Raw genomic sequence first — 22,260 nt, 5'->3', positions numbered from 1 at the left:
GGTTATCTATTGTGATCCAAGACTTGCCCAAGCTCGATCCAGGACCAGTCCAAGCCCGAGGCATCTTTTTCTTTTGTGTTAATGTGACCGAAAACAATGGCTGTTTACATACCCCCCATTCCTTTAGAAACAGCTGTTGTTATGTAAACAGGGAATATCCAAATAAAAGAGGAGACGTGAACGTTTTTCCGTTAGAGCGTGGGTGACACTGTAAGAGGTTACAGGTCAACACGTTTCTCCTCAAATTGAGCAAAATTGAATCCTGTCTCTGTCTATTTCCTTGCTTCTTGTCTGTTTTAATAGATGTCATCGATGTTTAAACCTGACAACTGTAATGATACGGCAGCGCTTTTACTTCAAAAAGGCATCTTAAAAAAATCTCTCCAGGTCACTGGTGTGTGTGTGAGTGACAGGAAGAAAAGCTTTGAGGCTAGGTCAGGGGTCGGCAACCCGCGGCTCCGGAGCTGCATGCGGCTCTTTGATCACTCTGATGCGGCTCAGCAGCTTACTTTCTGAACCCCCCAATTTTCCCGTGAAACTTCCGGATTTCAGTGCCTTTCACAGAAAACTCCCGGGATTAATATTCACCGATTTTCACCCTTACGGCTATAATAAGGGCGTGCCATGATGGTACAACATTTGGCACCCTCTACAATCTGTATTAACAGAGTGCCAGCCCAATACTTGTTATACATTATACATCTTTTGCTTGCACACGTACGTGACAGCAAGGCATACTTGGTCAACAGCCACACAGGTTACACTGACGGTGGTCATATAAAACAACTTTAACACTCTTACTAATAATGCGCCACACTTTGAACCAAAACCAAACAAGAATGACAAACACATTTCGGGAGAACATCTGCACCTTAACACAACATAAACACAACAGAACAAACAACCAGAATCCCATGCAGCCCTGACTCTTCCGGGCTACATTATACACCCCTGCTACCACCAACCCCCCCCCCCCCCCCACCCCCCTCTCTCTCTCTGTGCGTCGGTTGAGGTGGGCGGGGTTTGGTAGCGTGGGGTGTATAATGTATCCCGGAAGAGTTAGGGCTGCATGGGATACTGGGTATTTGTCCTGTTGTGTTTATGTTGTGTTATGGTGCAGATGTTCTCCCGAAATTTGTTTGTCATTCTTGTTTGGTGTGGGTTCACAGTGTGGCGCATTATTAGTAAGAGTGTTAAAGTTTTTTTTTTTTATACTGCCACCGTCAGTGAATACATTACCTTCTGCAGACCCCTGATCTAAAGAACATTGGCAGCCTCTGTCAATTTATAGTGGACAAAAAAACGAGACTCCTATTTGAGGAGAGGCATTTATTTTTATATAAACGATAATTTAACAGATCTATTTATACCCTCTTGATAAACGCTTTCACCACCCACAAGAAAACTGTCAAGCCATTATTTTTCACTGGAATCAGAGTGACATATTTCATGGTTTGCTTTCAGAGCTGCCATCCACACTGTGGCTATTCTCATTGTCATGTTGTCACATGTGCGCACCAGATGGCGGTTGTCAAAAATCCTACCCTCCCCCCCCCTCCCCCCCTTAAATCCCACACACAGACGCTTCCTCCTCCACATGATGCGTCACAATGACTAGATCGGAAGTGGAGCACACACCTACCAGTCTTACTACCCCACCCTGCTGTGCTGTGCTTAACCTGGCGTGTGCTTCTTAACACATCTCATCTATGGTCAAAAAGGGTGTGCAATGCAATCTGCAGGTAATACATTTCTCATTTCAAACATACATACAGTACATCTACTATGAATGTTAAAGGGGTCATATCATGATTTTATTTCTACATTTAAAAGACTTCCCTGTGGTCTACATAACATGTAATGGTGGTTCTTTGGTGGAAAATGTGCATAGATTTTCTTTTACAGACCTATTTTCAAGTGATTTTCTGCTCCCTTTGAAAATGGTTCATTTTGAGAGGCGGATAATAAACATTCGCCCCGCCCGGCAGATATGATTTGTAGTTTTTTTAGCTTTCTTGCTTTTATTGTGCACTTTGGACATCGATGACCGCCACAAGTAGGGATGCTTTAGGGATGCTTTAGGGATGCTTTAGGGATGCCGATAAATGCTTTAAAATGTAATATCGGAAATTATCTGTATCGGTTTAAAAATTATTGGTATTAGTTTCAAAAAATAAAATGTATGACTTTTTAAAACGCCGCTGTGTACACGGACGCAGGGGAAGTAGAGCGCCAATAAACCTTAAGGGCACTTCCTTTGCGTGCCGGCCCAGTCAAATAATATCTATATCTATGTTCAAACTCATAAACTTAATTTTACAAACCCCGTTTCCATATGAGTTGGGAAATTGTGTTAGATGTAAATATAAACGGAATAAAATGATTTGCAAATCCTTTTCTACCCATATTCAGTTGAATGCACTACAAAGACAAGATATTTGATGTTCAAACTCATAAACTTTTTTTTTTTTTTGCAAATAATAATTAACTTAGAATTTCATGGCTGCAACACGTGCCAAAGTAGTTGGGAAAGGGCATGTTCACCACTGTGTTACATGGCCTTTCCTTTTAACAACACTCAGTAAACGTTTGGGAACTGAGGAGACACATTTTTGAAGCTTCTCAGGTGGAATTCTTTCCCATTCTTGCTTGATGTACAGCTTAAGTTGTTCAACAGTCCGGGGGTCTCCGTTGTGGTATTTTAGGCTTCATAATGCGCCACACATTTTCAATGGGAGACAGGTCTGGACTACAGGCAGGCCAGTCTAGTACCCGCACTCTTTTACTATGAAGCCACGTTGATGTAACACGTGGCTTGGCATTGTCTTGTTGAAATAAGCAGGGGCGTCCATGGAAACGTTGCTTGGATGGCAACATATGTTGCTCCAAAACCTGTATGTGCCTTTCAGCATTAATGGTGCCTTCACAAATGTGTAAGTTACCCATGTCTTGGGCACTAATACACCCCCATACCATCACACATGCTGGCTTTTCAACTTTGCGCCTATATCAATCCAGTTGGTTCTTTTCCTCTTTGGTCCGGAGGACACGACGTCCACAGTTTCCAAAAACAATTTGAAATGTGAACTCGTCAGACCACAGAACACTTTTCCACTTTGTATCAGTCCATCTGAGATGAACTCAGGCCCAGCGAAGCCGACGGCGTTTCTGGGTGTTGTTGATAAACGGTTTTCGCCTTGCATAGGAGAGTTTTAACTTGCACTTACAGATGTAGCGACCAACTGTAGTTACTGACAGTGGGTTTCTGAAGTGTTCCTGAGCCCAAGTGGTGATATCCTTTACACACTGATGTCGCTTGTTGATGCAGTACAACCTGAGGGATCGAAGTTCACAGGCTTAGCTGCTTACGTCCAGTGATTTCTCCAGATTCTCTGAACCTTTTGATGATATTACGGACCGTAGATGGTAAAATCCCTGAATTCTTTGCAATAGCTGGTTGAGAAAGGTTTTTCTTAAACTGTTCAACAATGTGCTCACGCCTTTGTTGACAAAGTGGTGACCCTCGCTCCATCCTTGTTTGTGAATGACTGAGCATTTCATGGAATCTACTTTTATACCCAATCATGGCACCCACCTGTTCCCAATTTGCCTGTTCACCTGTGGGATGTTCCAAATAAGTGTTTGATGAGCATTCCTCAACTTTATCAGTATTTATTGCCACATTTCCCAACTTCTTTGTCACGTGTTGCTGGCATCAAATTCTAAAGTTAATGATTATTTGCAAAAAAAAAAAAGTTCATCAGTTTGAACATCAAATATGTTGTCTTTGTAGCATATTCAACTGAATATGGGTTGAAAATGATTTGCAAATCATTGTATTCCGTTTATATTTACATCCAACACAATTTCCCAACTCATATGGAAATGGGGTTTGTACATATATGATTTATATTAATGAATGAGAGATGCCTGAGTCGGATTTGAAAAAAAATCTTAATTGTACTGTTTACATTGACATAAAAAAATCAGATACAGGTCACTTGTGGGCCAAAATAATCGAAATTGACCTGCAGTGTGAACATATCCTGATCCTCAAGGGATTAACATTATTTTTCAAGGGAAAAATTGCAATTATACGATTCTGTTTTTTTAATTACCTTTTGATTACATTCCTACACCCCAATTTGCTTCAAACTTTTAAAACACATTACTGGACAAAGTTATCATTAAAACAATATCGGGGGAAAGATAAAGTACTGCAGTTAGCAGCTATAACCACTATTCAGGCATATGCGGTCAATTTATATTCAACACAAGGCTGCCACAAAAGGCCTGAGACCTACCTGCTTTGGAGCGTGACATCATCTTGATAGAGATGGTCAAACATGCAGATCTTCAAGTCAATGTTAGGGTCCACCACCCACACTGGGAGGCCCACTCCCTCTCCCTTCACATGGATGGGTATCTGTTAAAGGCACCATGTGTTTGTTTACGAACTTTAAAAGATTCCCTTTCATGAAAAAAATTACTTTTTAATGATATTCTAAGAATAATATGTGCCTCTTCTAGAGCGAGAAGCGGCGCTCAAACAGTTACTCTTCAAGTTCTGTGTTTTCACTAAAATGACCGCGCCTGATCAGGAGCTGGCTTGTTCACTAAGTTCAAAAGACTGCCGTCGTTCACTTCTTAGAGACGGTGTTCTGGGGAGACAAGCTCCTCCTTGGAATTCATGCACCACCCGCATCCAAGAGTCTTTCAGAATCGTTAACCTAAATAACACAATGGGCCTGATTTATTAAGATCCAAACACCACGCGTTAATCAGCATGTGCAATCTATAAAATAGAGTGTAATATTACTGGGCCTGTTGCGTGTGATTTACTAACACTGCATGTGCAAATGAAACATGGTGCAAACCGCCGATGTTGTGTGTAGTATACGGGGCATCATCTCAGAGACACTCTCAGTAATTGCACATTTGTGTTACCATGCCCCCTACCTGTGGCGTTTTGCTGTTTTCAAACATACAGGAGACATGTACTACTTTTTATCGGCAATTAAAAACAGGCCTGTAGCACATGCATGAATGAATGAAACCCCCTTTTTTTTTTTTTTTTTTTTTACCGCCGAAGGTTCACTCATTGAAGAGAGGCTGCACGCTCTCGAGACCATGCATACCTGTTTATACTGTTGACTGTCAATCAGGATGTGCAAATAATGTTATGTTACTTACTGTGCCTTGTATATACATTTTTATTTTTATTTTTTATTTTTAGCTAAGTACCGTGTGACTTGTTGAAGGGTGGACTAGCAAAGTAAGATTTTCATTGTACGGGCAAACTGTCTGTTTAACTCTGCATATGACAATAAACAATCTTGAATCTTGAATCTTGAAGATCATTTTTATTTTATAGCAAATATTTTAATAATGAATATTTTATTTGAAAAAAATTAACGTCATTAAAAAAAATACTAAAGGACACCAAACGCATCAATTGAATTCGTTTTAATCAGCCCCTTAAAGGCCTACTGAAACCCACTACTACCGACCACGAAGTCTGGTAGTTTATATATAAATGATGAAATCTTAACATTGCAACACATGCCAATACGGCCGGGTTAGCTTACTAAAGTGCAATTTTAAATTTTGCGCGAAATATCCTGCTGAAAACGTCTCGGTATGATGACGCCTGCGCGTGATGTTACGGATTGTAGAGGACATTTTGGGACAGCATGGTGGCCAGCTATTAAGTCGTCTGTTTTCATCGCAAAATTCCACAATATTCTGGACATCTGTGTTGGTGAATCTTTTGCAATTTGTTCAATGAACAATGGAGACAGCAAAGAAGAAAGCTGTAGGTGGGAAGCGGTGTATTGCGGGAGGTATTGTGCTGGATAACGCACCCCCGCCGTAGAATGCACCCCCTGACTGTTTTGCCGGATAACACAGCCGGTGTTTCATTGTTTACATTCCCGGAAGATGACAGTCAATCTTTACCATTGGCCTGTGGAGAACTGGGACAACAGAGACTCTTACTAGGAGGACTTTGAGTTGGATACGCAGACGCGGTGCTGTGAGTACGCATGCAGCTGCGGCTTCCAAACATTTGATCGCTTGCCCGTACGTGCGTGGCTTCTCTACACATCTGAAATAAAGCCTGCAGTTCCGCAAACTACCCGGTCAGCTATAGACATGGGAGCTGCAAGTTTGATAGTGTCGTTTTTTTTTTAGCAAATAGGTTAACCTAGCACAGTGTTGCTGTTTAAAATGTGATTGTAATGTTAGTATTGTAGCTATGTGAGCATTGTTTAAGTTCTGCTGTTCCACTCCTAATGCTACAATTTTGTATTTGATATACGACAATGGATAAGCGCACAATAGCGCTTATTGAACCCACATGCTCTGTCAGACACAGGTGTGGATAAATAAAGCTCATTAGCATGAAAGCTACACGCACGCAAAACATAATTTTCAAAGTATGGCTTGCTACACTTTAAACCAGGAGTCGGGAACCTTTTTGGCTGAGAGAGCCATGAAAGCCAAATATTTCAAAATGTATTTCCGTGAGAGCCTTATAATATTTTTCAACACTGAATACAACTAAATGCGTGCATTTTTAAGTAAGACCAACATTTTATAGTTTAATAAATCTCTTATTCTTTTTAATAACATTGTTATTCTGAAGCTAACCAATAACAAATAAAATATTTCTTACCATTAATTCGACTTCTTGAACAGGTGCGATAGAAAACGGATGGATGGATTAAAATGCATGAGAATGTTTTATAATTTGAACGTTATTTTTAACACTGTGATTACCAGCGGAATTATTCACTACTTATCGTGTTAAGCAATGTCAGCTAAGATTTATCTGAGAGCCAGATGCAGTCATCAAAAGAGCCACATCTGGCTCTAGAGCCATAGGTTCCCTACCCCTGCTTTAAACTGTCTAAATGTCAAGGCTATATACACTTCCAATACACTACTGTGGGACCTATGAGACTTCAAATGTTGAAAAATAGTAAAACATTGAACTTTTTTTAACCTTTTTTGTCATAAATGACTTAGACAGATTATGATGATGATGATGAACATCCTTTTGTCTTACTGGGTTGCTGGTCGGATCTGAAAACTTCATGTTCAGGTCAAGTTGGACTTCTCCAGGAAACGTCGGTGAAAATATTAGCTCCAGTTTGATGCTCTCAAAAGGTCCAATCTCGCCTTCTCTCACCTGTAGCAGGCGACACATTTAATGATTAATTCTACAATAGGGGGATTGGGAGTGAAATACACAATATAGAAGAAAATACACAATGGTACATACAGGAAACACAACAATTACCTTCCACATGAAATTACTCGTCTGAGGACCTTTATATACAACACAATCTGACACCGACAAGGCATGACGGTGATGAGAAAGAAATGACATTCAAATCCCGTTTCCATATGAGTTGAGAAATTGTGTTAGATGTAAATATAAACGGAATACAATGATTTGCAAATCATTTTCAACCCATATTCCGTTGAATATGCTACAAAGACAACATATTTGATGTTCAAACTGATAAAGATTTTTTTTTTTGCAAATAATCATTAACTTTAGAATTAGATGCCAGCAACACTTGACAAAGAAATGACAAAGAAAGGTGGCAATCAATTCTGATAAAGTTGAGGAATGCTCATCAAACACTTATTTGGCACATCCCACAGGTGAACAGGCTAATTGGGAACAGGTGGGTGCCATGATTGGGTTTAAAAGTTGATTCCATGAAATGCTCAGTCATTCACAAACAAGGATGGGGCGAGGGTCACCACTTGGTCAACAAATGCGTGAGCAAATTGTTGAACAGTTTAAGAAAAACCTTTCTCAACCAGCTATTGCAAGGAATTTAGGGATTTCACCATCTACGGTCCGTAATATCATCAAAGGGTTCAGAGAATCTGGAGAAATCACTGCACGTAAGCAGCTAAGCCTGTGACCGTCGATCCATCAATCTGTACTTCATCAACAAGCAACATCAGTGTGTAAAGGATATCACCACATGGGCTCAGGAACACTTCAGAAACCCACTGTCAGTAACTACAGTTGGTCGCTACATCTGTAAGTGCAAGTTAAAACTCTCCTATGCAAGGCGAAAACCGTTTAATCAACAACACCCAGAAACGCCGTCGGCTTCGCTGGGCCTGAGCTTATCTAAGATGGACTGATACAAAGTGGAACATTGTTCTGTGGTCTGACGAGTCCACATTTCAAATTGTTTTTGGAAAATGTGGACGTCGTGTCCTCCGGACCAAAGAGGAAAAGAACCATCCAGATTGTTATAGGCGCAAACTTAAAAAGCCAGCATCTGTGATGGTATGGGGGTGTATTAGAGCCCAAGACAGGGGTAACTTACACATCTGTGAAGGCACCATTAATGCTGAAAGGTACATACAGCTTTTGGAGCAACATATGTTGCCATCCAAGCAACGTTACCATGGACGCCCCTGCTTATTTCAGCAAGACAATGCCAAGCCACGTGTTACATCAACATGGCTTCATAGTAAAAGAGTGCAGGTACTAGACTGGCCTGCCTGTAGTCCAGACCTGTCTCCCATTGAAAATGTGTGGCGCATTATGAAGCCTAAAATACCACAACGGAGACCCCCGGACTGTTGAACAACTTAAGCTGTACATCAAGCAAGAATGGGAAAGAATTCCACCCGAGAAGCTTAAAAAATGTGTCTCCTCAGTTCCCAAACGTTTACTGAGTGTTGTTAAAAGAAAAGGTGATGTAACACAGTGGTGAACATGCCCTTTCCCAACTACTTTGGCACGTGTTGCAGCCATGAAATTTTAAGTTAATTATTATTTGCAAAAAAAAAAAAAAGTTTATGAGTTTGAACATCAAATATGTTGTCTTTGTAGTGCATTCAATTGAATATGGGTTGAAAAGGATTTGCAAATCATTGTATTCCGTTTATATTTATATCTAACACAATTTCCCAACTCATATGAAAACGGGGTTTGTAGAACGAGTGCGCCATTCTCACAACAATCAAGTTTCCCATTATGTGGCCATTAGACAGCACGGCCTTTTACCAGGCCTTGTGAAAGTACCCGTCAAAATGACAATGATGGAATGGCTGGGATGCGAGCACACACAGTCATAACAGATGCAGAAGGCGAGGTGATGCACCATTAGCCCCCCGCCAGTGAGACGTAATGAACCTTCACCAACTTAAGAATGTCATACATAGGCCACAAGCACATTAAGCATGCATATACAAACATAATACGTAGTCCTGGGAGGATGATCCCATTATAATGAATCAAATATTTCATATTTTTGTTATCTAATGGCGTGAATGTTTAACGACATGCTCTTAATATACCCTGCAAATGTACTGCATGTCTTTTTATGCAACAATATTCAAGCACAACATCATTATATTGTAAGATCTACACAGTTGTGTGGGGTGGCATAACTCAGTTGGTAGAGCGGCCGTGCCAGCAACTTGAGGGTTCCTGGTTTGATTCCCCCTTCCGCCATCCCAGTCACAGCTATTGTGTCCTTTGGCAATACACTTTAGCCACCTGCTCCCAGTGCTACCCACACTGGTTTAAATGTACCGGTAGCTTAAAGGCCCACTGAAACCCACTACTACCGACCACGCAGTCTGATAGTTTATATATCAATGATGAAATCTTAACATTGCAACACATGCCAATATGGCCGGGTTAGCTTACTAAAGTGCAATTTTAAATTTCGCGCGAAATATCCTGCTGAAAACGTATCGGTATGATGACGTCAGCGCGTGACGTCACGGATTGTAGAGGACATTTTGGGACAGCATGGTGGCCAGCTATTAAGTCGTCTGTTTTCATCGCAAAATTCCACAGTATTCTGGACATCTGTGTTGGTGAATCTTTTGCAATGTGTTCAATGAACAATGGAGACAGCAAAGAAGAAAGCTGTAGGTGGGAAGCGGTGTATTGCGGGCGGCTGCGGCAACAACACAAACACAGCCGGTGCTTCATTGTTTACATTCCCGGAAGATGACAGTCAAGCTTTACCATTGGCCTGTGGAGAACTGGGACAACATGGAGAACTGGGACAACAGAGACTCTTACCAGGAGGACTTTGAGTTGGATGCGCAGACGCGGTACCGTGAGTACGCTTCCAAACATTTGATCGCTTGCCCGTACGTGCGTGCCGCTATGTGCATGTCACGTACGTAACTTTGGGTACTTTGGGGAAATATATGTGCTGTATGAACTTTGGGGATGTGAACGGTACTTTGGGCTGTGGGATTGAGTGTGTTGTGCAGGTGTTTGAGTTGTATTGGCGGGTTATATGGACGGGAGGGGGGAGGTGTTTGTTATGCGGGATTAATTTGTGGCATATTAAATATAAGCCTGGTTGTGTTGTGGCTAATAGAGTATATATATGTCCTGTGTTTATTTACTGTTTTAGTCATTCCCAGCTGAATTTCAGGTCCCACCCGCCTCTCACAGCATCTTCCCTATCTGAATCGCTCCCACTGCCCTCTAGTCCTTCACCCTCACTTTCCTCATCCACGAATCTTTCATCCTCACTCAAATTAATGGGGAAATCGTCACTTTCTCGGTCCGAATCGCTCTCGCTGCTGGTGGCCATGATTGTAAACAATGTGCAGATGTGAGGAGCTCCACAACCTGTCACGTCACGCTACTCGTCTGCTACTTCCGGTATAGGCAAGGCTTTTTTATCAGCGACCAAAAGTTGCGAACTTTATCATCAATGTTCTCTACTAAATCCTTTCAGCAAAAATATGGCAATATCGCGAAATGATCAAGTATGTCACATAGAATGGACCTGCTATCCCCGTTTAAATAAGAAAATCGCATTTCAGTAGACCTTTAAAGAAGTAGATCATGGGTTCCACTATGTAAAGGGCTTTGAGTCACGGGAGAAAAGTGCTATATAAATACAATTCACTTCACTTCATAAAATTAGTGCCATTATTGAAATTTATAGTTAACGCGTTATTTTCGCGTCAACATTGACAGCCCTAATAATAATGAATTGTATTTTTAGAAAATACCAAGTGCCGATAACAAACAATTATAATGGTCTCCTGGCCGCACTTTGTACACACTGATATAAGAAAATGTGTTTAACATTATACAGTATAGGATGCAATTGATGACCCTGCACAATACTTACCTTCCCTATAGTTATGTCACAGCAATCAGAAGGATCCTCTTCGATCGGCGCATCCATGCTGGAGGACACACACGTCTCAGTATCTCTTGGATCTACCAAAACATACCATTTTGTTAGCATTTTTGGTGTTGAGAGCCCTAAACATGCTTGATGAGGTCACCATATTATGTGGGTTTCTTTACAGTTGCATTATAAAGGTTTTGGCAAGGCAGAAAATAAGGAAAAGAGAAATAGCAAGTTCATAAGAAACTTTGTTAAAGCAAGGAGCAGTGAGTGAGAGCTTATCAAAGCATCGGTGGGAAAAAAATGCTGAATGCAGCGATGGGGAGATCTGACACACCAATTGAGAGACAAGGCCACCATCTTATTAGCTGTGACGGCAAGGTGAAGCCTCTTTCTGTTTCTATCAGTGTTTACTTTAAAGTGTTTAGAACAAGACATACTTATTAGGAATCATGGTAATTTTGTAAAACTGATAGAAATTAAGTGCACCACTTTCCTACAAACAGAAGAGACGCTGTTGATTCAGGTTGGAATCCAAAGGAAAGCAACATAACGTATGCTTGCTTTGATCAACTCTGCCAGACAGCCTTATTGTGCGTAAATACAACACTGGCATTGACATAGTACATTTAGAACACAGGTGTCCAACTCAAAAGGCCCGCGAACGCCTGGAAAAATATTTTTTAAAAGCCCGGAAAAATTTGTTAAAAAGGCATTTCATCTTTCTTCCATCCATCCATTTTCTACCGCTTATTCCCTTCTTGATTAATGTATTTCAATGTTGACGGAAAAAAGGTAATGCATGCAAATAACTCGATATTATTTGATACAACAAGCTATTCCGACATTTTTTGTCATTGAAACCTTTTTAAAAGGAGTGTTACTAAAACGGCCTTCTTTCATCTCCGTAATATCGCAAAAATGTGTTCCATTTTGTCCACTAGCGACGCTGAGATCATTATTCATGCATTCGTTAGGTCTCGTCTCGATTACTGTAACCTATTATTTTCGAGTTTCCCTATGTCTAGCATTAAAAGATTACAGTTGGTACAAAATGCGGCTGCTAGACTTTTGACAAGAACAAGAAAGTTTGATCATATTACGCCTATACTGGCTCACCTGCACTGGCTTCCTGTGCACTTAAGATGTGATTTTAAGGTTTTACTACTTACGTATAAAATACTACACGGTCTAGCTCCATCCTATCTTGCTGATTGTATTGTACCATATGTACAGGCAAGAAATCCACATTCAAAGAACTCCGGCTTATTAGTGATTCCCAGAGCCCAAAAAAAGTCTGCGGGGCTATAGAGCGTATTCTATTCCGGCTCCAGTACTATGGAATGCCTTCCCGGTAACAGTTAAAGATGCTACCTCAGTAGAAGCATTTAAGCCCCATCTTAAAACTCATTTGTATACTCTATATCGTTTAAATAGACCCCCCTTTTAGACCAGTTGATCTGCCGTTTCTTTTCTGCTCTGCCCCCTCTCCTTCGTGGAGGGGGGGGGGGGGGGGGGGGGGGGGCACATATTCGGTGACCACAGATGAAGCGCTAGCTGTCCAAAGTCGGGACCCAGGGTGAACCACTCATCTGTGCATCAGTTGGGGACGTCTCTGCGCTGCTGACCTGATCTCCTGCTGGCCCCACTATGAACTGGACTCTCACGCTATTATGTTAGATCCACTATGGACTGGACTCTCACACTATTATGTTAGATCCACTATGGACTGGACTCTCACACTATTATGTTAGATCCACTATGGACTGGACTCTCACACTATTATGTTAGATTCACTATGGACTGGACTCTCACACTATTATGTTAGATCCACTATGGACGGGACTCTCACACTATTATGTTAGATCCACTATGGACTGGACTCTCACTATTATGTTAGATCCACTATGGACTGGACTCTCACACTATTATGTTAGATCCACTATGGACTGGACTCTCACACTATTATGTTAGATCCACTATGGACTGGACTCTCACACTATTATGTTAGATCCACTATGGACTGGACTCTCACACTATTATGTTAGATCCACTATGGACTGGACTCTCACACTATTATGTTAGATCCACTATGGACTGGACTCTCACACTATTATGTTAGATCCACTATGTTCTGGACTCTCACACTATTATGTTAGATCCACTATGGACTGGACTCTCACACTATTATGTTAGATTCACTATGGACTGGACTCTCACACTATTATGTTAGATCCACTATGGACTGGACTCTCACACTATTATGTTAGATCCACTATGGACTGGACTCTCACACTATTATGTTAGATCCACTATGGACTGGACTCTCACTATTATGTTAGATCCACTATGGACTGGACTCTCACTATTATGTTAGATCCACTATGGACTATTATATACTTTTCTAGCATGCACACATCGCACTGTATGGAATGGCCTCAATCTCGTTACCTTGCGTAATGACAATAAAGCTGATTCTGATTCTGATTCTATGGACTGGACTCTCACACTATTATGTTAGATCCACTATGGACTGGACTCTCACACTATTATGTTAGATCCACTATGGACGGGACTCTCACACTATTATGTTAGATCCACTATGGACTGGACTCTCACTATTATGTTAGATCCACTATGGACTATTATATACTTTTCTAGCATGCACACATCGCACTGTATGGAATGGCCTCAATCTCGTTACCTTGCGTAATGACAATAAAGCTGATTCTGATTCTGATTCTATGGACTGGACTCTCACTATTATGTTAGATCCACTATGGACTGGACTCTCACACTATTATGTTAGATCCACTATGGACTGGACTCTCACACTATTATGTTAGATCCACTATGGACTGGACTCTCACACTATTATGTTAGATCCACTATGGACTGGACTCTCACACTATTATGTTAGATCCACTATGGACTGGACTCTCACACTATTATGTTAGATCCACTATGGACTGGACTCTCACACTATTATGTTAGATCCACTATGTTCTGGACTCTCACACTATTATGTTAGATCCACTATGGACTGGACTCTCACACTATTATGTTAGATTCACTATGGACTGGACTCTCACACTATTATGTTAGATCCACTATGGACTGGACTCTCACACTATTATGTTAGATCCACTATGGACTGGACTCTCACACTATTATGTTAGATCCACTATGGACTGGACTCTCACTATTATGTTAGATCCACTATGGACTGGACTCTCACTATTATGTTAGATCCACTATGGACTATTATATACTTTTCTAGCATGCACACATCGCACTGTATGGAATGGCCTCAATCTCGTTACCTTGCGTAATGACAATAAAGCTGATTCTGATTCTGATTCTATGGACTGGACTCTCACACTATTATGTTAGATCCACTATGGACTGGACTCTCACACTATTATGTTAGATCCACTATGGACGGGACTCTCACACTATTATGTTAGATCCACTATGGACTGGACTCTCACTATTATGTTAGATCCACTATGGACTATTATATACTTTTCTAGCATGCACACATCGCACTGTATGGAATGGCCTCAATCTCGTTACCTTGCGTAATGACAATAAAGCTGATTCTGATTCTGATTCTATGGACTGGACTCTCACACTATTATGTTAGATCCACTATGGACTGGACTCTCACACTATTATGTTAGATCCACTATGGACTGGACTCTCACACTATTATGTTAGATCCACTATGGACGGGACTCTCACACTATTATGTTAGATCCACTATGGACTGGACTCTCACTATTATGTTAGATCCACTATGGACTGGACTCTCACACTATTATGTTAGATCCACTATGGACTGGACTCTCACACTATTATGTTAGATCCACTATGGACTGGACTCTCACACTATTATGTTAGATCCACTATGGACTGGACTCTCACACTATTATGTTAGATCCACTATGGACTGGACTCTCACACTATTATGTTAGATCCACTATGGACTGGACTCTCACACTATTATGTTAGATCCACTATGTTCTGGACTCTCACACTATTATGTTAGATCCACTATGGACTGGACTCTCACACTATTATGTTAGATTCACTATGGACTGGACTCTCACACTATTATGTTAGATCCACTATGGACTGGACTCTCACACTATTATGTTAGATCCACTATGGACTGGACTCTCACACTATTATGTTAGATCCACTATGGACTGGACTCTCACTATTATGTTAGATCCACTATGGACTGGACTCTCACTATTATGTTAGATCCACTATGGACTATTATATACTTTTCTAGCATGCACACATCGCACTGTATGGAATGGCCTCAATCTCGTTACCTTGCGTAATGACAATAAAGCTGATTCTGATTCTGATTCTATGGACTGGACTCTCACACTATTATGTTAGATCCACTATGGACTGGACTCTCACACTATTATGTTAGATCCACTATGGACGGGACTCTCACACTATTATGTTAGATCCACTATGGACTGGACTCTCACTATTATGTTAGATCCACTATGGACTATTATATACTTTTCTAGCATGCACACATCGCACTGTATGGAATGGCCTCAATCTCGTTACCTTGCGTAATGACAATAAAGCTGATTCTGATTCTGATTCTATGGACTGGACTCTCACACTATTATGTTAGATCCACTATGGACTGGACTCTCACACTATTATGTTAGATCCACTATGGACTGGACTCTCACACTATTATGTTAGATCCACTATGGACTGGACTCTCACACTATTATGTTAGATCCACTATGGACGGGACTCTCACACTATTATGTTAGATCCACTATGGACTGGACTCTCACTATTATGTTAGATCCACTATGGACTGGACTCTCACACTATTATGTTAGATCCACTATGGACTGGACTCTCACACTATTATGTTAGATCCACTATGGACTGGACTCTCACACTATTATGTTAGATCCACTATGGACTGGACTCTCACACTATTATGTTAGATCCACTATGGACTGGACTCTCACACTATTATGTTAGATCCACTATGGACTGGACTCTCACACTATTATGTTAGATCCACTATGTTCTGGACTCTCACACTATTATGTTAGATCCACTATGGACTGGACTCTCACACTATTATGTTAGATTCACTATGGACTGGACTCTCACACTATTATGTTAGATCCACTATGGACTGGACTCTCACACTATTATGTTAGATCCACTATGGACTGGACTCTCACACTATTATGTTAGATCCACTATGGACTGGACTCTCACTATTATGTTAGATCCACTATGGACTGGACTCTCACTATTATGTTAGATCCACTATGGACTATTATATACTTTTCTAGCATGCACACATCGCACTGTATGGAATGGCCTCAATCTCGTTACCTTGCGTAATGACAATAAAGCTGATTCTGATTCTGATTCTATGGACTGGACTCTCACACTATTATGTTAGATCCACTATGGACTGGACTCTCACACTATTATGTTAGATCCACTATGGACGGGACTCTCACACTATTATGTTAGATCCACTATGGACTGGACTCTCACTATTATGTTAGATCCACTATGGACTATTATATACTTTTCTAGCATGCACACATCGCACTGTATGGAATGGCCTCAATCTCGTTACCTTGCGTAATGACAATAAAGCTGATTCTGATTCTGATTCTATGGACTGGACTCTCACACTATTATGTTAGATCCACTATGGACTGGACTCTCACACTATTATGTTAGATCCACTATGGACTGGACTCTCACACTATTATGTTAGATCCACTATGGACTGGACTCTCACACTATTATGTTAGATCCACTATTGACTGGACTCTCACAATATTATGCTAGATCCACTCGACGTCTATTGCACCAGTCGCCCAGGGGGTGGTCCCAACATCTGCGGTGCCTTCCAAGGTTTCTCATTGTATCCCATTGGGTTGAGTTTTTTCTTGCCCTGATGTGGCATCTGAGCTGAGGATGTCGTTGTGGCTTGTGCAGCCCTTTGAGACACTCGTGATTTATGGCTATATAAGTAAACTTTGATTGATTGATACATTTTTTTTACACTAGCTGAACTAAACATCTGCTTGTCACTTTATTTCTGATTCCAAAGCAAGTTTGTGATAATGATCAAATAAAGGGGAAATTGTGTAATAATCAATCAATCTGGGGTTTTTGTTTCGTGGCAAAATCGCCCCCCGTGATTCAAAGACATTTGATTGGTTAAACGGTTGGATTGCGTTAGAGTGCTAAGTGGCCCTCTGAGGGCTTCAGTGACTGCGATGTGGCTCACGATAAAAATTAGTTGGACACCCCTGATTTAGTGCATTTAGTAGAAGATTCTTCCATCTCATTAAACATTTACTAACTAAATAACAACTTTTAAAATCCCAATAGTTTGGAAAAATGCAAATGTTGATTTTTTTGATGGATGTGATCAGATGGATTTTCTATTAAACCGTAAGACAAGTTAGTCAACAGTAGATTCAAAATTAACTTTCAATGCATGATAAGTGTTTTTTCAACAACAACCAAAAAGCACACATTTTATTATCACAATAAACTTGATTCATTTGCAAGATTGTAGCACATTTACCTTGTTGGCATTTCTGGGATACCGTGGACATTTCCGAAACATGATCCGTTTGTTGTAGTTCTCTGGTAGCCATGGATGTCACACTCTTGGTCACATTGTCACATGTTGTAATACTTGTAACAGGCTGAGTAAAAGTGTCCTGTCGATCACATTGTTGGTATTTTTACACACACTATTTCTTACACTAACCAACATAACAGTAAACTACCCAATCATAAATATTATGTATGTTCAATCAAATGTTTTCCTAGGGCAGGGGTCGGCAACCCGCGGCTCCGGAGCCGCATGCGGCTCTTTGATCACTCTGATGCGGCTCAGCAGCTCACTTGCTGAACCCCCCAATTTTCCCGTGAGACTTCCAGATTTCAGTGCCTCTCGCAGAAAACCCCCGGGATTTATATTCACCGATTTTCACCCTTATGGCTATAATAAGGGCGTGCCATGATGGTACAACATTTGTCGTCCTCTACAATCTGTATTAACAGCGTGCCAGCCCAACACTTGTTATACAATATACATCTTCTGCTTGCACACGTACGTGACAGCAAGGCATACTTGTTCAACAGCCACACAGGTTACACTGACGGTGGTCATATAAAACAACTTTAAGACTCTTACTAATAATGCGCCACACTTTGAACCAAAACCAAACAAGAATGACAAACACATTTCGGGAGAACATCTGCACCTTAACACAACATAAACACAACAAAACAAACACCCAGAATCCCATGCAGCCCTGACTTTTCCGGGCTACATTATACACCCCTGCTACCACCAAACCCCGCCCCCACCCCAACCCTGCTCCCTCACACATCAACCCCCCACCCACCTCCTCTCTCTGTGCGTCGGTTGAGGTGGGCGAGGTTTGGTAGCGGGGGTGTATAATGTATCTCGGAAGAGTTAGGGCTGCATGGGATTCTGGGTATTTGTCCTGTTGTGTTTATGTTGTGTTACGGTGCAGATGTTCTCCCGAAATGTGTTTGTCATTCTTGTTTAGTGTGGGTTCACAGTGTGGCGCATTATTAGTAAGAGTGTTAAAGTTTTTTTTATACCGCCACCGTCAGTGTAACCTGTGTGGTTGTTGAACAAGTATGCCGTGCTGTCACTTCCGTGAGCAAGCGAAAGCCCTATAAAACGTGTGGCTGATCGGGCACGCTGATTGTAGTAGGTGCTATATGCTGTACCAATAAGGCACGCATGGCGCTGTCAAGTTCCAATCATTTAAAACCCGCGTGCCGCACCAGCTTTCAAATTCCATATTAAGGTGTGGGCAGCGTGTCTAAGACCACTGGTTTATACATAGCACAAAGCAAAAAAAAAACTTTGTATGCAGTGTTATTTCATTTAAAATTTCAAAAATGTTTTGCGGCTCCCATTGTTTTCTATAATTTGTGAAACTGGTCAAAATGGCTCTTTGACTGGTAAAGGTTGCCGACCCCTGTCCTAGGGCCATATAACAGACCTGGCATGTGCTGGCAGAGACCTGGGATGGCATCTGGACCCGGTGAGTTGCTGTACCAGGCATTGTGATGTCCAGACAAAAGTAGGTTGCCAGCGCACCCTTGTTGGTCAAGGTGATGGTGCGTGAAACAGTCTGGCCCACAACATGCAAACCAAAGTCTATAAACTGGCTGTCAACCTCCAGCTATAAAAAGAGAATATAGTCCCAAGGTAAGAAGAATTACATGAAAAATACATAAGATTGTTGTAGTAGTTCATGTTATTTCTTTTGAATGCAACAACCAAGGAATGTAAAATTACATGGGTGCTCATTGGTTACATAGATTTCTGTACCTACGTCACATCTCTTTATGGTGCATCTGACAGGCACAGAAAAGTAGCCGGTTGCTGATGAAAACTGGACCTCTCCTTCCACCTCCTCATTGAGCTGAAGGGTCAAGCAACAAGAACTTTATATCAAAGCTTCCTTTTGGTGATGATATGGCCAATAAGAAAAAGTTGTGACAATCTATTTAAAGGAGTTCAAACTTTTTTTTTTCTGAGGGATGCATGCTGAAATGAAGGATGCGATAGGTCCATTTAATCATATATTTTTTTAAATGATTGTAAAAAAGAAAAAAAAAAAACGTTTTTCCAATTTTTGCAATGTTTTTTTCATCTTTAATTTTCTGGCTATGATGTGCCGCAGGATCTTTTAGAGCACAGCTTAAAACTTACCTCTTTACCACAGATGACTTTTGATTTATGTGTTCATTGTGAGTCTTAAAGGGGAACATTATCACCAGACCTATGTAAGCGTCAATATATACCTTGATATTGCAGAAAAAAGACCATATATATTTTTTAACCGATTTCCGAACTCTAAATGGGTGAATTTTGGCGAATTAAACGCCTTTCTAATATTCGACCTCGGAGCAATCCGCCATTTTCTCAAACACCGAGTCAAATCAGCTCTGTTATTTTCCGTTTTTTCGACTGTTTTCCGTACCTTGGAGACATCATGCCTCGTCGGTGTGTTGTCGGAGGGTGTAACAACACAAACAGGGACGGATTCAAGTTGCACCAGTGGCCCAAAGATGCGAAAGTGGCAAGAAATTGGACGTTTGTTCCGCACACTTTACCGACGAAAGCTATGCTACGACAGAGATGGCAAGAATGTGTGGATATCCTGCGACACTCAAAGCAGATGCATTTCCAACGATAAAGTCAAAGAAATCTGCCGCCAGACCCCCATTGAATCTGCCGGAGTGTGTGAGCAATTCAGGGACAAAGGACCTCGGTAGCACGGCAAGCAATGGCGGCAGTTTGTTCCCGCAGACGAGCGAGCTAAACCCCCCTGGATGTCTTGGCTCACACCGTCCCTTATGCCACCGAAGATGATCAAGAGAAGAATATCGACCCTAGCTTCCCTGGCCTGCTGACATCAACTCCAAAACTGGACGGATCAGCTTTCAGGAAAAGAGCGCGGATGAGGGTATGTCTACAGAATATATTAATTGATGAAAATTGGGCTGTCTGCACTCTCAAAGTGCATGTTGTTGCCAAATGTATTTCATATGCTGTAAACCTAGTTCATAGTTGTTAGTTTCCTTTAATGCCAAACAAACACATACCAATCGTTGGTTAGAAGGCGATCGCCAAATTCGTCCTCGCTTTCTCCCGTGTCGCTGGCTGTCGTGTCGTTTTCGTCGGTTTCGCTTGCATACGGTTCAAACCGATATGGCTCAATAGCTTCAGTTTCTTCTTCAATTTCGTTTTCGCTACCTGCCTCCACACTACAACCATCCGTTTCAATACGTTCGTAATCTGTTGAATCGCTTAAGCCGCTGAAATCCGTGTCTGAATCCGAGCTAATGTCGCTATAGCTTGCTGTTCTCTCCGCCATGTTTGTTTGTGTTGGCTTCACTATGTGACGTCACAGGAAAATGGACGGGTGTTTATAACGATGGTTAAAATCAGGCACTTTGAAGCTTTTTTTAGGGATATTGCGTGATGGGTAAAATTTTGAAAAAAACTTCGAAAAATATAATAAGCCACTGGGAACTGATTTTTAATGGTTTTAACCATTCTGAAATTGTGATAATGTTCCCCTTTAAATATTTAATGTAGATTCCTTTGTGTGTCTCAGTCTCTGTTTTTTTTTTGTTTCTCTACTCGGGCTGATGTAACATTTGGTTGGGGGGTGCATAATAAATGAAAATAACATAACATAACATAACAATAAAAAACACTGCACTTTAGAACAGGGGTTCTTAACCTTAGTGACATTGGTGCCTGACTTTTCCACTACAGAGGGAACGGAGCCCACTCAAATATTAATACTGAATTACCGGTAGTAATCTTACTCTTTTTAATCATATTCAATAATTATATCTAACCTACTTAGCTTACAACCTTGTCAAATGGAAACCATGTGTTAATCACAAAGATTATTATTTATTTAACACATAAACATTAGGCTCACGTCAGGCTGATTAGAAGAATAAGTAGGGATGTCCGATAATGGCTTTTTGCCGATATCCGATATTCCGATATTGTCCAACTCTTTAATTACCGATACCGATATCAACCGACACCGATATCAACCGATATATACAGTCGTGGAATTAACACATTATTATGCCTAATTTGGACAACCAGGTATAGTGAAGATAAGGTACTTTTAAAATTTTTTTATAAAATAAAATAAGATAAATAATTAAAAACATTTTCTTGAATAAAAAAGAAAGTAAAACAATATAAAAACAGTTACATTGAAACTAGTAATTAATGAAAATTAGTAAAATTAACTGTTAAAGGTTCGTACTATTCGTGGACCAGCAGCACGCACAATCATGTGTGCTTGCGGACTGTATCCCTTGCAGACTGTATTGATATATATTGATATATAATGTAGGAACCAGAATATTAATAACAGAAAGAAACAACCCTTTTGTGTGAATGAGTGTAAATGGGGGAGGAAGGGTTTTTGGTTTGGTGCACTAATTGTAAGTGTATCCTGTGTTTTTTATGTTGATTTAA

At 40.8% G+C, this 22,260-nt stretch overlaps 1 protein-coding gene across 3 annotated transcripts in view; it reads right to left on the bottom strand.

Moving 5' to 3' along the window:
- The window catches only part of cfap74 (cilia and flagella associated protein 74), a 152,916-nt gene that overhangs the window by 80,462 nt on the left and 50,194 nt on the right, over positions 1 to 22,260 (bottom strand). For 2 of the 3 annotated variants that reach the window (XM_061974844.1, XM_061974851.1), the window contains exons 16-21: positions 19,577 to 19,666; positions 19,241 to 19,423; positions 17,776 to 17,914; positions 11,154 to 11,245; positions 7,070 to 7,192; positions 4,305 to 4,426 (exon numbers count right to left, since the gene is read on the bottom strand). In XM_061974844.1, coding sequence (XP_061830828.1) covers positions 4,305 to 4,426; positions 7,070 to 7,192; positions 11,154 to 11,245; positions 17,776 to 17,914; positions 19,241 to 19,423; positions 19,577 to 19,666 — 749 coding nt within the window. The remainder of the gene's footprint in view (positions 1 to 4,304; positions 4,427 to 7,069; positions 7,193 to 11,153; positions 11,246 to 17,775; positions 17,915 to 19,240; positions 19,424 to 19,576; positions 19,667 to 22,260) is intronic. The other variant, XM_061974859.1, reaches the window with a different exon arrangement.

This window comes from Nerophis lumbriciformis, linkage group LG01, assembly GCF_033978685.3.
Source record: "Nerophis lumbriciformis linkage group LG01, RoL_Nlum_v2.1, whole genome shotgun sequence".
NCBI classification, from domain to species: Eukaryota; Metazoa; Chordata; class Actinopteri; order Syngnathiformes; family Syngnathidae; genus Nerophis; species Nerophis lumbriciformis.
The sequence above is the reverse complement of the archived record's forward strand: the minus strand, read 5'-3'. Positions and strand labels throughout refer to the sequence as shown.